This window comes from Leguminivora glycinivorella, chromosome 14, assembly GCF_023078275.1.
Source record: "Leguminivora glycinivorella isolate SPB_JAAS2020 chromosome 14, LegGlyc_1.1, whole genome shotgun sequence".
Lineage (NCBI taxonomy): Eukaryota > Metazoa > Arthropoda > Insecta > Lepidoptera > Tortricidae > Leguminivora > Leguminivora glycinivorella.
In genome coordinates this window covers 14,724,309-14,740,873 of record NC_062984.1, presented here as the reverse complement: position 1 = coordinate 14,740,873, position 16,565 = coordinate 14,724,309, and the positions used below count along the sequence as shown (strand labels likewise).

General features: G+C 38.8%; 1 protein-coding gene across 2 annotated transcripts in view; it reads left to right on the top strand.

Annotated features, from left to right (window-relative positions):
• Positions 1-15,865, top strand: part of LOC125233139 (phospholipid-transporting ATPase ABCA3-like) — a 46,508-nt gene extending 30,643 nt beyond the window's left edge. The window contains exons 21-34 of one of the 2 annotated variants that reach the window (XR_007177829.1): positions 1-105; positions 462-633; positions 7,017-7,142; positions 7,522-7,645; positions 8,146-8,273; positions 9,074-9,198; positions 9,551-9,731; positions 10,440-10,601; positions 10,912-11,069; positions 11,395-11,517; positions 12,084-12,249; positions 12,835-12,955; positions 13,068-13,326; positions 15,691-15,865. Coding sequence is in view for 1 of the 2 variants with exons in the window: in XM_048139012.1 (XP_047994969.1) it covers positions 1-105; positions 462-633; positions 7,017-7,142; positions 7,522-7,645; positions 8,146-8,273; positions 9,074-9,198; positions 9,551-9,731; positions 10,440-10,601; positions 10,912-11,069; positions 11,395-11,517; positions 12,084-12,249; positions 12,835-12,955; positions 13,068-13,257 (1,881 nt within the window). In the remaining variant the exon portion in view is untranslated. Of the gene's footprint in view, positions 106-461; positions 634-7,016; positions 7,143-7,521; positions 7,646-8,145; positions 8,274-9,073; positions 9,199-9,550; positions 9,732-10,439; positions 10,602-10,911; positions 11,070-11,394; positions 11,518-12,083; positions 12,250-12,834; positions 12,956-13,067 lie in introns of both variants that reach the window. The other variant, XM_048139012.1, reaches the window with a different exon arrangement.
• Positions 15,866-16,565: the final 700 nt, after the last annotated feature.

Below are 16,565 nucleotides of genomic sequence, written 5' to 3'. Positions count from 1 at the left end.
AGCAACATGCAGTCCTACGTCGCATATCTCTCCACGCAACTCTCCTCAGGCATAGCAAGCAGTTTTGGCATCGTGAGCGCAGTTTACGTTATGTTTTATATAAAGGTAAGAGTCCGCATTTAATAACGATATCTGATTAAACTTATCTGATGAATTGGGTTTATTACTCGTAAATATCTAACGAAATCATATGCTTAATGAAGCTCGGGCGAATTCATATGTAAACAAAGTATTCTTTCAATAGTCAATACTATACTAATGTATGGGTGGGTAATAAAAATATCTATCGACTTTTTGTAAATAAACATGTACCTAAAAATGAATGGGCAACCTTACCTTCCTGTTGCCATTTTTATAATCAGCCCACAATTAGGTACAGGTAAAGTTACATAGTTTGTTCGGAAAGAGAAGTATTTAGAGCTTCTCTCTCCGCATAGATTCTAATAGTTTTTTCCTACCAGGAACGCATACTTCGAGCGAAGCTCCTGCAGAAGGCGGCCGGTATCCAGCCGATAGTGATGTGGGCCAGCGCGGCCGTCGTCGACTGGGCGTGGTACTGCGTTATATCCGTCACCATCGTCATCTCCTGTGTAGCCTTCCAGGTTATCGGCCTCAGCACGGCTACCGAATTAGGTAAATGTTGCACAATGTACTATTCCTACCAGGAGCGCATACTCCGCGCCAAAATCCTGCAGAAAGTCGCCGGCATCCAACCGGTGGTGTCACCCTACTTCTATTTACATGCATGAGCTTCGTAAGAAGTGGACAGAATTTGCAAGAGTTGACCGGTACAAACATATATAGCACTTACGTTACATTGCAAGTTAAACAAAAGCTTGTGGAAATGAGATCCACACCCTGGCTTTCAGTGATGTAAGTGACCACTGTAATGTAAGTGACCACTTCATTGCATGTTTTTTTATTTATGATGCAAATTGAAGTCTTAATTTATCTCTAGATAAGCCTACTTTTAATCCTTAGATATATTGATATTTAAATTAGCACCATGAATAAAAAAACATGCAAATAATTGGTCACTTACATTACTCTGTTACAATTCAATTTTCAATTCAAAATATCTTTATTCATGTAGGCCTAGTTACAAGCTCTTATGAATAGTTCATTACATATATATTATGATCTTAATCTAACCTAATTATCAGAGCAATTTATTGTTGTAAATTATTGTTCATAATAATATTGAGTCTATAATATACAATTTCATATAAAAATAATCGTTAAACAAAAAATATATAATTAGGTATATGTATATATAAAAATACATGTCTAGAATATTTCTAGGAAAAATCCAATGTCCAAAAAAATACAATATTAATTTCATCAACAATAATAATAATAAAAAAACGTAAAAATAAGAAACCATTTCGAATAACAATTAATCCCACGTTGTTTTATCATTCATGTAGTCTTGTGTTGTATAATAAGCTTTGGAAATGAGTACACGCTTTACATGATTCTTAAATTTATTAATTGACAAGTCAGTAATATGATTCGGAAGTTTATTATAAAATCGAACACAATTACCCATGAATGATTTTTTAATTTTACAGAGCCGTGTGAAGGGCACCGCGAGTTTATGTTTATTTCTAGTATTTATATTATGTACATCACAGTTTTTCTTAAAATTACAAATGTTTTTATGTACATACATAATATTCTCATAAATATATTGACAATGCACTGTCATTATATTAATGTCCTTAAATTTATCTCTAAGTGAGTCTCTATGGTTCATTTTATATATTGCTCGAATAGCCCTCTTCTGCAGAATAAATATGGTATTTATCTCTGAAGCACTGCCCCAAAGTAAAATACCATATGACATAATGCTGTGAAAGTAACTAAAATAAACTAATCGAGCTGTTTTCACGTCTGTTAACTGACGGATCTTGCTCACTGCAAAAGCTGCAGAACTAAGTCTATTCGAGAGGTTAACAATATGGGGACCCCACTGAAGTTTAGAATCTAAAGTTATACCAAGAAAAACTGTACTATCTACCAGTTCTAATTCCTCATCCTTCACAACGACACTTGTTTGCTCATTCCTTACGTTACTATTAGTGACAAACTTAATACATTTAGTCTTTTTTTCATTTAATAATAAATTATTAGCATTGAACCAGTTCACTACTTTAGAGATAGCATTGTTTACATCACTGTGAGCTTGTTGCTGTCGTTTGAGTTTGAAAATAAGTGAGGTGTCGTCTGCAAACAATACTATATCATGGTGGGTCTTTACAAGGAATGGCAAGTCATTTATGTAGATAAGGAACAGGAAAGGCCCCAATATTGATCCCTGTGGTACACCCATAGAGACCAATGACCCAGTTGATCTCTGTCCATTGACATCTACCCTTTGTATTCTACCATTTAAGTAGGACTTGAGTAAATCTAGTGCTGATCCTCTGACTCCATAATAATGTAGTTTCCTGATCAATGTTTCATGACAAACACAGTCGAAGGCCTTAGATAAATCACAAAAGATACCTAAAGCATCTTGTGACTCCTCCCAGGCATCGAAAATATGCTTAATTAGCTCAACACCAGCATCGGTTGTCGAGCGACCCCGTGTGAAGCCAAATTGCTTATTATGCATTAAATTATTAACGTTAAAATGTCGTACTAATTGAGAAAGAACTAATTTTTCAAATATTTTACTGAAAGTTGGCAGCACAGATATTGGTCTAAAGTTAGTGGGGTCAGAGTGGCTGCCGGATTTAAATAAAGGAGTTATTTTGCTATGTTTCATTAGATCAGGAAACTCGCCGCAGTCAACACTGTTGTTGAATATAACTGCTAAGTCAGGCGCTACAATCTCAACTAAGGATTTTACGGCATGGACGGAGACCCCCAGAGGTCACTAGTTTTTTTGACATTAATTGATTTAAATGCCTTTACTATATCTGAGGTACAAACATGTTCAAAATAAAGGTCTCTACAACACTCAGGAACGTTTTCCTCTAATAATGTGACGGCAGATAAGGGTGATGAATTTAAACCCTTAGTTGTGAATGCTGGTATCTCGGTGAAAAATTTTTCGAACTCTGTTGCTACTTCAAAATTGGAATCTATAATTTTGTTATCAATATTCAGTTTAATATCTTTTACTGCGTGTTTCGAGCGACCAGTTTCCACATTAATTACTTTCCACGTTGCTTTAATAATGTCAGAGCTATTTTTTATTTTATTACTAAGATAATTTCGCTTAGCGATATGACAATCTATCTTGAACTTCTTCGAATATTGCTTAACATGTTCTTTAAATTCATCACTCGTATTAAACCGCCGTTCTTCATACAAGGCATACAATGCACGTCTTCGTTGATGTAACTCTGCAGTAGCCCACTCACTAAAAACTGATGCACCACTAACTACGACCGATTTTGAAGTAAATATTGCATTATAATGTTGCAGAAAAGTGTGAAAGAATGAATTATACATACTATTAGGACTCATATCGGAAGACAGGGAGGGTAGCGCCTGAACCAAACTTTGCTTCATTCGTTCCACGCGGTCGGAGGTTACTGGTACAAAAGTTATTTGTTTTCTCAAAGTATTTTTCCTTAATGTCTCAAATACTATCAATTGGCCTAAATGGTCTGATTCTAAGTTGCTAATTACATCTTTAGTAGTAGGAAAAATATCAGTGAAAATATTATCTATACAGGTGGCACTAGTGGCAGTCACTCTAGTAGGCTCCATAAAAATATGATTGAGATTACATGATTTGAAAAGATTCAACAATCTGATACTTATTGTTGAATTTTCCAAGATATTTACATTAAAGTCGCCGCATATAAGTATTTTTTTACTAGAAGATGATATTTTAAGTAGCACAGATTCCATAATTTTTTCAAAAGTTTCAAAATTACTTAATGGCGGCCTATACACACAGACAACAATAAATTGCTCCAATTCTACAGCACTTAGTTCTATAGTCCGTTCAACAGACATGGAAACAATATCCTTACGTTCCTTAAATTTTAACTGGCTATTTATTATAATTAACGACCCACCATGTATGGAACTATGTCTGGTGAACGAACTTGCCACCTGGTGATTATTAAATTGAGGCATTAATTCATTGTTTTTTAACCAGTGTTCAGTAATACATAAAATGTCTACATAAAATTCGTTCATGAATAGTTCAATTTGTAAATCTTTTCCTCTAATACATTGAATATTTTGATGCACCAGGTGGATATACTTTCCTTGCTCACAGTATTGATTCTTATAGTTACTTAAAATTAAATTGCCAGAGACAGAATCTTTTGTCTTAGAAGCTAGTTTAAATCATTGGTTATGACTGGAACCAATTCCAAGTTCATACTTTGCTGCTCAATAGGAGCAGAGTTGTCTGCCAAATTCTTGGCAGAAATGTCAAATAAATAGGATAGCGATAAAGCTATTTGTCTTTTATAATAATTTGAAAGGTAACATTTACCTTTAGTCAAAAACACCATAGGCATATGGTATTTACTAACAAATTTGTTAGTGTCAATTATGCTAACCTTACTACTATATGTACAAAGATTATATAAAGCTACATTCAACTTATGTCTAGTGTTATTTTCTTTTTTTTCTGCCTCTGACATCTGGTTACAATAGGGGAATGTAAAGAAATGGAATTACCCAGTGCATGGTTTCAATGTGGGTCATATTATTTATATACCTGTCGGTGTTCGATTGTCCGTGGATCATAGAGTTGTGCCTGCTCGTTCACTGAAAAGATCGCTTCCAACTAGTACGATGTACTAGAGAGCAGAATCATTTGGGAGTAGTTCGGTCTAGTACAGTGCAGGGAATCGTGTCTTTTGTACTATTAGTTACATGTACTAATACCTACACTACAAGTATAATACTACACAAGCCTAGTGGATCACATTATTTATATAACTAGCTTTTACCCGCGGCTTCGCCCGCGTAATAAAAGTATTCATTAAGATTTTCATTTGGATCCGTAGGGACCGTAGGTTTCTCTGTAGGTATATTTATCTGCGATTATTTCGATTGCACATAATACTTTTGCTTGCAATGATTGTAGAAATATTACACATCGACCACAGCGTAGGTAATTCTATATACGCTGGGGAAACCTTTATAAACATCCCACATAGCCCGTATTTCGACACTATGATCGGTGGGTAAAAAGTACTTTTTTCTATTATCCCTTATAATTTTTTACATTTTGCTTATACTTATCGCAAACGTAATCTTCAAGCAAGCAAACAACGATCGTCTTAGAGCACATTGATTGTAAGAGACCGCCGACCGATTATCCGTATCCCGCTAACGATACCCATATTATCCGTATCCGTATCCGTATCCGTATCGCTATCGCTATCGCTATCGCTATCGCTATCGCTATCGCTATCCCTATAGCTATCCCTATCGCTATCCCTATCGCTATCCCTATCGCTTTCCCTATCGCTATCCCTATCGCTATCCCTATCCCTATCCCTATCCCTTATCAAGATGTTTAATGATATAACACTTTAAGTTATCGCGCTTTGTACACATATTTAAAGTCACATTCAGGTCGAACGCGATTAATTAACATTATTTTTACCTTTTTTAACCGCCTTCCAAATCTCAAAGGAAGGGGTTATCAAGTCGTCTGTATGTTTTTTTTTTTATTTATTTTTTTATTTTTTTTAATGTTTGTTCCTCGATATCTCCGTCGTTACTAGACCGATTTTGAAAATTTTTTTTTGATTGAATGTATATGCATACAGATTGGTCCCATTTTTCTCAGAACCCAGTTCTGATGATGGGATCCTGGAGAAATCGAGGGAACTCCTCAAATCTGAAAGGCATACATATGGTGATTTTTGTGTTTTTAAAGGAACAGCATGCATTTACGTACGGAACAGTGACATTTGGTGCAGTGGAACTCCTGATGATGGTCAGAATGGAACTCCTCAAATCTGAACGGCACACTTTTAGTGACTTTGGTATTTTTATAAGAACAGCATGCACTTACGTCCAGAACAGTGATATTTGGTGCAGTGGAATTGCTGATGATGGTCAGAACGGAACTCCTCAAATCTGAACGGCACACTTATAGTGACTTTGGTATTTTTATAAGAACAGCATGCACTTACGTCCAGAACAGTGACATTTGGTGCAGTGGAACTGCTGATGAAGAGTGAGCCGCCCCTGGTTAGAGTTCCGTTCTGATAATCATTCTCATCTGTAAGTACTTCAGAATCATCCAGATTTCAAAATTGGTTCAGAAATGACGGAGATATCGAATAACAAACATTAAAAAATATACAGACGAATTGATAACATAATCCAACATTTGAAAGTATTTATCACCAGAACCCCAAAGGAAAGCGGTTTTTTTTTTCTTAAAAATTATTCCCAACGTTTCGGCCAGGTTGCACTGGCCGTGGTCGCGGAAGACTGACGTCCCAGCAAAATGTCACCGGAGATGTAAACAACACAAAACTACCCGATATTAATTTATATAAATGTTCGGGGTAGACAAATAAATATAATCTACCCGCTTTTAGTTAATGTTTATTTCCCACCATGTTTATTTTAAAGGTAAAAATAATGTTAATTAATCGCGTTCGACCTGTATGTGACTTTAAATATATGTTTAATGATTTCTTATCAAGTGCTAAAATATAAAGTTTCATGGTTTTATCATTTAAAATTAAGAAATCTCATACAAACTTTCAACCTCTTTTTCAACCCCTTCATCCCTTTTTTTCGAAATAAAAAGTAGTCTATGTTCTGTCTCAGGGTCTAAAGATTGTCTGTTCCAAATTTCATCAAAATCGGTTGCGTGGTTTAAGCGGGAAAGCGTAACAGACAGACAGACAGACAGACAGAGTTACTTTCGCATTTATAATATTAGTATGGATTTTATTTAGAAGTGATTATTTTTCTAAAATTGTCAAAGTGTACTCCAGGCTCTCATGAGCCATGGCGAATGCCAGGATAACGCAAGGAGGATGATAATGATATTTTTCTAAAATTGCCAGGTCGGATGTACCTAGCTCTCATGGTGTACGGCGCGTCCATGCTGCCGCTGCACTACCTCCTGTCGTTCCTGTTCAAAGGCCCTGCGACGGGCTTCGTCGCCGTATTCTTCATTAATGTGTTGTTTGGTGAGTGTACTTTGCTATTGCTACAAGCCTAACCTTTTCGTGCCCTACAGTTTCTGTATTAATAAATACCAATTTAAGGTTTTGTAGGTACGATTTGGGTATGTCCGTAGGTGTTGGTCCGGCTCTAGTAAGCCAACTTATATGTATATGTGCAATACAATTTGGACTTAGTTACGCCAAATCGTTCCAATCCTCATGAAACTGTCGTTATGTTTCAAACTAGGCAGGCAAGTATGTTCGCGCGATAAATGATAAAACATCTGGCCGTCCCTATGGCACTTACAAATAGTGCGATAGGGATGGCCTGATGCCTTGCCTTGATTGCCTGCCTGGAATGGGTAACGGAAGTGTAGCATAAGTATGACGTGTCTCATTTTAGGTCAAATGGGAGCACAAATCGTAGAGGCGCTGCTCTCCCCTGCGCTGGGCACAGAGGACGTGGCGCAGATCCTCGACTCCATACTGCAGCTGTTCCCGCTCTACAGCCTCGTCAGGTCCATCACGTGAGTATATGCTCGACGAATTAGATCGGTGATTTGAGTCAAATCAAGCTTAAAATTGGGCGGAAGTGTAGATACTTGCAAAGTGCCAGAGAAAGCGGGGTAGGTATGTATGTAGCAAGGAGGATTGACTATTCCGTTAATGGTCGCATGTTTCATGAGTATGACAGGAGTCTTGGTAACACGTCATGGCCAATAAATGATATGGACAATTTGTATGTATGAATAATACCTGCGGGAAACATCTGTCCAAGTACTTTTACAAGTGATTGAGTGAATGATAATATCTATGCGTGAAAATGTAAATGTGGCCTACTGTAAACCTGTAAGTGTTACTCAAACAGTTAAAATTTTCTTCATTCCATTGTGTCAGCTTTCATGAAATGCTCCTCTTGCACTGATACAATTCATTTTTTCATTAAGGACGTGTGCTGACATAAAATGTGTAATTTTCCAAGGTATTATGTAGTTTGGATTACTTTAAAGGTAAAACTTTGTTCCAGGTTTCTAAGCCACATCGGTTTAACCGAATGGTCGTGCTTGCAAGCGTGCGACTACCTATCGGCCGTTTTGCCCGTCGGCGAGTGCACCGTACAAACCATGTGCGATCGTAACTTCACGGCTTGCTGTGGTACGTACCTTTAATTTAATACAGTATATAGAATAGAACAGAATAGAAAGAATAGAAAAACGTTTATTGCAGAAACCATCATACAGCATCACATACATTTAAAAAAAAGAGAGAAACAAAAAGAGATCTTATGAACTAAATACTTATATGGACATTGGACCTTCATCTACCCGCAAAATGAATTAGTGCAATTGGCTTCATGCATGAAATTTTTGAAAGATGGCAATCGAATCTGCTTCCCATGAAATTCAAATGTTTATAAAAACCTGACATCTACATATAGTAGGCACACCAGAAATTTTCAAATCCCGGACTGAAAACGTTCCATATAGAATATCTTTACAAAATGTTGAAAAAATATCGCGAATACATTCGTAGAATAGTTTTAGTACTCTGTAACAGTATAATAAAGAGTACTATCGTACAGTATGGCCACTCCCGCTCCCCGCTGAAAGTGCCGCCCACCTCCTCTCGGTTACCTCACAGTTACCGCCTGTCAAAAACGCGAACAGTCAACCTGTCATATTTCACTCATACAAGCATAGTACGCGTTCACCTACACCAGCTTTAGATTGTGTGCGTTCCTAACGCGGTTCTTTCATATATTTGATCGTCAGTGTCAGAGGTGTGACTCTGTAAGCAACACGCTGAGATGAGGCCATTTCGTGGCACTTCATTATTTTCTGTCTTATTGTTATTATGTGTATTTTCTCTTGCCTGTGTTCACGAATAAATGTTATTCTATTCTATTCTATTCTATAAGTATTTGGCCAGTCGTACATTGTATGAAATGATTGCAGTGCGCGACGATCCGTTCTTCGAGTGGGAAGAGCCCGGGATCTTGCGCTACCTGACCTGCATGTTGGTCTCCGGCGCTGTCTTCTGGATTGTGCTTCTGGTTATTGAGTACGATGTCTACCACAAGGTAATAATCTCTAAATATGTTTAATCACACATCAAACATGTGGCTCGCAATCTGTGTAAGAATGTCCTATAATATTTATATTTATTAAAAAAAAAAAAACATTTTAGCCCGAACATAGTAAACCGAACTAATTCCAACAAGGCCTATAGGTTGGAAGGTCAAATAGCAGTCGCTTATTATAGTTGCTAAGGCGGACCCCAGGCTCCAGTATACAAGCATAACAATATATAAAAGTTGTTAAATAAACTTATCTTCTACCTCGAAAAAAAAAACAAAATCAGAATAACGCGAAGCCAGGACGTTGATGATGCCTAGATGATGATGATGATGCTACAACTGTTGTTTTTTATAGATCTTTAACTGGACGAAAACCCCACCACCTCTCGATGAGAGCTCTATAGATCCAGATGTTGTAGCCGAGATGAAACACGTCGAGCAAATCAGCAAGGCCAACCTAGCGCAGCAGAGCCTCGTGGCAAAGGGCCTATCGAAATACTATGGGAAACATCTGGCTGTCAACCAAGTTTCATTTAGTAAGTGGCTGTAAAAGTGTATAAAATTAAATGAATATGTGCGAAAGGCGTGGTCAAATGTCGCGTCATGAAAAATACGTAGAAAACGTAGAGATGATATAGTACCTAAAACACTCATGTGTTCAATGTACCTTAGAATTCAGACTATCGCCAATCAAGCGAGTTATTCTCTAAGAATATAATTGCACTCTAATTTAGATGCAATCTAACTCGTAATAGTCGTAATTGACATGACTTTTTTCATACTTTTTGTGTAAGACAAGGTAAATAGCCCGGAGATATATTATATTTTGAGAATGAGTAGAATGACCATGATGATAAAAGATATCGCTGGTGACCTAGCGTTAAAAGCGCGCGACTTTCAATCCCGAGGTCGCGGTTCGAACCCCGGCTCATACCAATGAGTTTTGCGGAACTTATGTCATTTCATTTGATATTTGCCAGTCGCTTTTCGGTGAAGGAAAACATCGTGAGGAAACCGGACTAATTCCAATGAGGCCTAGTTACCCTATGGGTGGAAGGTCAGATGCTTTCATAAAACTAGTACGCCAAATCTTGGGATTCATTTTCACAGCAGACCCGAGGCTCCCATGAGCCGAGAACGCAAGAAGGACGATGAATGAGTAGAATGACAAAAGTATCGCATGTCAAGTCGATAATCAATAAATGCACACAAAGATGCCTTTCATTCGAGAATTTGTATTGCAGCGGTGGCAGATGGCGAGGTGTTTGGTCTGCTCGGCGTGAATGGCGCTGGCAAGACGACCACCTTCAAAATGCTGATGGGCGACGAAATCATCTCCAGCGGAGATGCCTTTGTCAGTGGCTACTCTGTGAAAACGGATATCAATTCTGTTCATGAGAATATAGGTGAGTTTTGGACTGCGTGAATAAGGATCTCTAGCGGTTAGGTACAAGTTACTCGAATATTATTATATACTAAAATCATGCCATACTTTCTGCTTCAATCGGTCAATCGTCGATCTTAGGACGACGACGGCGGTCTAACGCGAGACCACGTATTAAGGGACCTAAGTGGTATCGAAACCGAGTAACAGAATTCAAAGTCTAATCGAATGCGTATCATGTCAAATTATTTTATCAGAATCGGCACTCTAGATAGTAATGTGCTGCTAAATATATGTATCAGTCTAAAAGCTAACTTTATTTTTCGTCTCAGGGTACTGCCCGCAGTTTGACGCAGTGTTCGGTGAGCTGACGGGCCGCGAGACTCTTCGGTTGTTCACGATGCTGCGCGGGCTGCCGACACAGTACGCCTCCATGCGAGCGGACTTGCTCGCTGACTCGCTTGGCTTCACCAAGCATTTGGACAAGCGGGTACGTATCCATTGATTGTTTATTTGCAGATGGATTGCCTGATGGTATGAGACTATCGCCACCCATGGACACACCAGACATACGGTATTTTCTTTAAGTTTGAAAGCCATGTCGTTCTCGATACTCCGTAGGCGACAGCTTAGCTGTGTGAAGCAGAATTTTTTAAAGAAACGCAGTGGCGAAAATCGAAATATTATCGTGTTTTGTTCTGCACACTTCATTTTACTACACTTTTTATGAGGCGATTGCCGAGATATGATTATTCAAACTGAAGTGATATGGAGATGGTTATGTATTATGTTTGATTTATTGTATCGAATTACAGGTAGAACAGTATTCCGGAGGCAATAAACGAAAGCTAAGCACGGCTATAGCGTTGCTTGGATTCACACGGCTTGTATTCGTCGACGAACCTACTACGGGAGTAGACCCAGCCGCTAAGCGACAGGTTTGTGATTTCTTTTTATATTTTATTTAATACCTAGGTATATTTTTCCTTTTGGGGTTTAATGGCCTAAGACCCATGTAAATATTGTAAAAATTGTACATTTAATTAGATTATAAGAAATTATTTCATACGCCAAAAGGCACATAGCTGTTCTATGTATTATGTTACCACCTATTTATTATGTACCTGTGATGAACGAATAAATAAATTGAAATTGAACACTAGTAAAAATGATCTCAAAAGTAAATTAAATCTTAACTAAATATATAGCTGCTATTAATTTGACACATTTGTTTTTAAAATATGTAATATTTAACTCGTTTTTATAAAACCATTGTTCGAAACAAAAAAATCCTTGTGTCGCCGCTATAGGTTAAAACAAGCATGACATTATAATAACTGCTTACGGTTTGGATGTAGTCGCCAAATATCGTAATACAAAAAAAAATAAGTTTTGAATTTTGAGCATATCTCCGATTGTATGGTGACGAATTGACGATTAAGTTTTTGTGACATAAATTCTTCCCCTATAATCACCTAGTAATAATGATATTATTCCCTGGCAGGTATGGCGTGCCATTCGCGGCGCGCGGCGCGCGGGTCGCGGCGTGGTGCTGACGTCACACAGCATGGAGGAGTGTGAGGCGCTCTGCTCCCGTCTCACCATCATGGTCAACGGAAACTTCCAGTGTCTCGGCACCCCGCAGCACTTGAAGAACAAGTTCTCTGAAGGTGAGTGTGATGCTATCCAGAATGGTGACGTCACTGTATGATGTGTAGGTAGGTAGTACGATGACACATAATGGGGGAGTGAGAGGCGCTCTGATCGCGTCTCACAATCATGGTCAATGGCAACTTCCAGTGTCTCGGCACGCCTCAGCACTTGAAAAACATGTTCTCCGAAGTTAATGTTGGCTGGATTTAATGATAACGTCACAGTATAGACGATTGCAAGGCGCTTTGCCTATTCCCTTCTGTATATATTTATCTTTATCTTTGTGTATTTTTGCCCGTGTGGTGACGAGTTAAGAATTTCACCACCCCCTTTCTTCCCGTGGGTGTCGTAGAAGGCGACTGCGGGATATGGGTTAAATTGTGGCATAGGCGAGAGGCTGGCAACCTGTCACTGCAATGTCACAGTTTCGTTTTCTTTCAACCCCTTATTTGCCAAGAGTGGCACTGAAACTTGAGTAGTTTAATGTGCTCTACCTACCCCTTCATGGCACACAGGCGTGATTGTATGTATGTATATATTTTACAATTTCTTATTAGGATTGTTCACTTATAAGCATTTGCTTACATTTGTCTCTTTTACAGGATTCACATTAACGATAAAAATGAAAATAGACGAAGAAAGTGCGGATTCTATAGCTGGAGCACGCGGCATTGCGGCGGTCAAACGTTACGTAGAAAACAATTTTACTACTCCCAAGCTGATGTAAGTATTTTAATTATTCAGTCACATGCTTTTGACCCTAAAATTCGCAATTTCATATAATATGCTACTGTAATTTATTTTGTAATTGAACTTTTATTTAAATGTTCTACAGGGAAGAGTACCAAGGCCTTCTCACCTACTACTTACCAGACAGAAGCGTGGCGTGGTCCAGAATGTTCGGCACGATGGAACGCTGCCGGCAAGACCATGACGTAGAGGACTATACAATCTCACAGACTACGCTGGAACAAATCTTCCTACAGTTCACCAAGTACCAGAGAGAAATGTCCGAAAGGTTATAGTATTAGACTTGACATATAAAGAGAAATATACACACAATGCCAAAGATATGCTCAAAAAAACTATGACAGTTATGATCCATTGAAATCGTATGTTTCAGGGGGGGTTGATTTGCATCAAATGAGGTAGTTCTAATTTTTTATACATATTGTTAGGGATGAAATAGTGATGTCGAATCCGAGTTTTCCACCTCGAAAGCCCACCGGGTCATTATTAAATACTTGAAAAACCACCAAACCTTTTTTTGGTTTTTCTCATATTTCACCATCAAAAACTTTCTTAAGGGCTAAAGTCATTATGAACAATTTTAAGAATAATAAATTACCAATAAAATAGTATAAAAAGGATCTTTGTGGCCCCAGTAGTTTCTGAAATACACTTAGTTAAAGTTTTCACAATTTCATAAAAACACAGTGTATAGTCATATACTGGAGGGTGAGTTAATGTTATGTCCTTAAACTACTTAATAGGACACGGGCATGTCCTTAAACTACGACAACCAACGTTAGTAGGTCCCGCAAGGGGCCATCTGGTCTGCTACCACCCTCCCGCCGAAATCCAGGCACCAAACAGCCTTGCTGCGTTTCATCTATGTACAGTGCCAGTGCCTTTGGACGATGATTGGGTATCAGTTATGTTGCTTACAGCTAGTCATTTTGGATCCTAAAGTTTGCCGGACCTAGTAGCTCACGCTGGAAGGTAGTGAGATCCGAGGCACGGTCTTTTCGGTGGCCGACCGCAGGAAGTTGAGGTCCAGTTGTACGGCAGCCACATGCAAAAGGCTGCCCCGCCACCTAGTGAAAAATCCGCGAATAGCTCCACCGTGTCAAGATATGGCGACTGGATGGGAGGAGGAGGCAATCTCTGAGTGAGCTCCTCATTGTCCTGATTAGTTCAAGTGATCCAAGCAGTAAACGCAACACCTCGACAACCAGTTTTCACCCACCCCGTACCCTTCAACAACATGAAACAAAAAGAAAAAATAATACGAGTAAGTGTAAACACCAACGGCACTTTCTCTCATTGAAAGTGCACCTCACCAACGTGCACTATATCGATCCGGTTCTCCACCATCCTGAAATTGAAAAGCCGCACATATTCTTTTTGACGAACACGCAAATGAAAAACCCAGCGGACGCGGCGTACATCAACTACCCAGGCTACTCACTGGAGGACAAGTTCAGAGCAGATGCTGGGGTCTGTGTGTACATCCGCGACGGCATTTTCTACAACGCCTCTGTTTCTTTGAGGTGACCGGGTCCGCTTTGTGGATAATAATTTACTTGGGCTCTGAGAAAGCGATCGTATGCCTGTGTTTACCGACGTACAGCGGAAACCAGGAAAGTGACCTTCTGCTAACAACTGATCCAAATAGGCACTCGGTTTCGGTCTCAGCTCCACTGGGATCCGGCCACTGTCTGGTGAAATCCATGTCGATCCACTCTCCATGCTCTACAAAGCTCAACTCCGATCATATACGTAGTATTGCAGCCACCTGCGGGACGGCTCAGCTAAATACCAAATCGCCGCTTTGGATACATTGCAGAGCCAGGAGGATGATGTTTTGATGAGCTTTTCGATTTCAGGATGGTGGAGAAACAGATCGATATAGTGCACGTTGGTGAGGTGCACTTTCAATAAGAGGAAGTGCCGCTGGTGTTTACACTTACTTGTATTCTTTTTTCTTTTTCGTTTCATGTTGTTGAAGTCTACGGGGTGGGTGAAAACTAGTTGTCAAGGTGCTGCATGCGTTTACTGCTTTGGCCCCCAACTTCCTGTGGTCGGTCACCGACAAGACCGTGCCTCGGATCTCGCTACCTTCCAGCGTGAGCTACTGGGTCCGGTAAACTTTAGGATCCAAAATGACTAGCTGTAAGCAACATAACTGATACCCAATCATCGTCCAAAGGCACTGGCACTGTACATAGATGAAGCGCAGCAAGGCTATTCGGTGCCTGGATTTCGGCGGGAGGGGGGTGGTAGCAGACCAGATGGCCCCTTGCCGGACCTACTAACGTTGGTTGTCGTAGTTTAAGGACATGCCCGTGTCCTATTAAGTAGTTTAAGGACATAACATTAACTCACCCTCAGTATATGACTAATACACACTGTGTTTTTATGAAATTGTGAAAACTTTAACTAAGCGTATCTCAGAAACTACTGGGGCCACAAAGATCCTTTTTATATTATTTTATTGGTAATTTATTATTCTTAAAATTGTTCATAATGACTTTAGCCCTTAAGAAAGTTTTTGATGGTGAAATATGAGAAAAACCAAAAAAAGTCATGGTTTTTCAAGTATTTAATAATGACCCGGTGGGCTTTCGAAGTGGAAAACTCGGATTTGACATCACTATTTCATCCCTAACAATATGTATAAAAAATTAGAACTACCTCATTTGATGCAAGCCTAAATGTACGATTTCAATGGATCATTATAGACTAAACTGGCTTTAAGTAGTGAACACACGACCGCGCCGTCCTTGAAAGTTTTCACGTAAGAGCTAGAGTAAAATAACTCTTTCTCGCTCTCACTTACAGCATAGTATGTGGATGATCTTGGTGCGGTGCGGTCGTTTGTTAGCTCAACACAACAAGATGTGATTTCTATGACTTGTGATAATATAATTTGTTTACTCGATGCCACACATATGGTGCTATATTTCAGTGATTCTGGGTCTAAGTCTCATGGCCTAGTAGTGTTAAAGTTCTCTTGTACTTAATTATATCATAGAAAGGATAGATTCCTTAATGTAAGACATTCACTGCTAGCGACTCATTTGGAAGATTCTCTGTTCGTAGGCACTACAAACAGAAAACTGTGTCAGTTGTCGTTTTCGAGGTTTCAAACGCATTCACTGCCACTGAGGGCGTGGCCTAGGGACAAACTTGTATGACGGTGAACGCATATACGCTTCGGTGGCAGTGAATGCGTGGTTAAAATTCCATTGGATTAAATGTCGTTGCCAGATGCCTGGGAGCTCATAGCGAGTAGCTTGCGCTGGCAGTGGTATCTTGTAATTAGTCAATTGTGTTCAAAAATACCAACATTTTGTTATAGGCGCTAATTTTAGAAAATATTTATAGCAATCATGACAGCAAAGTACAAAATATTCAATATTTATTATTTATAAATAGATATATATAAAATGCCGCATATAAGCGACATAGTCAGTGCCAAGTTTACTTATAGTTAAATAATTTTGATTATAATCTATAATATTAGGTAAATTTTATTTTTATATCATGACGCATGACATTTATACTCAGATTAAGGCTATTATAATAAAATATTGCATTAAAATATAAA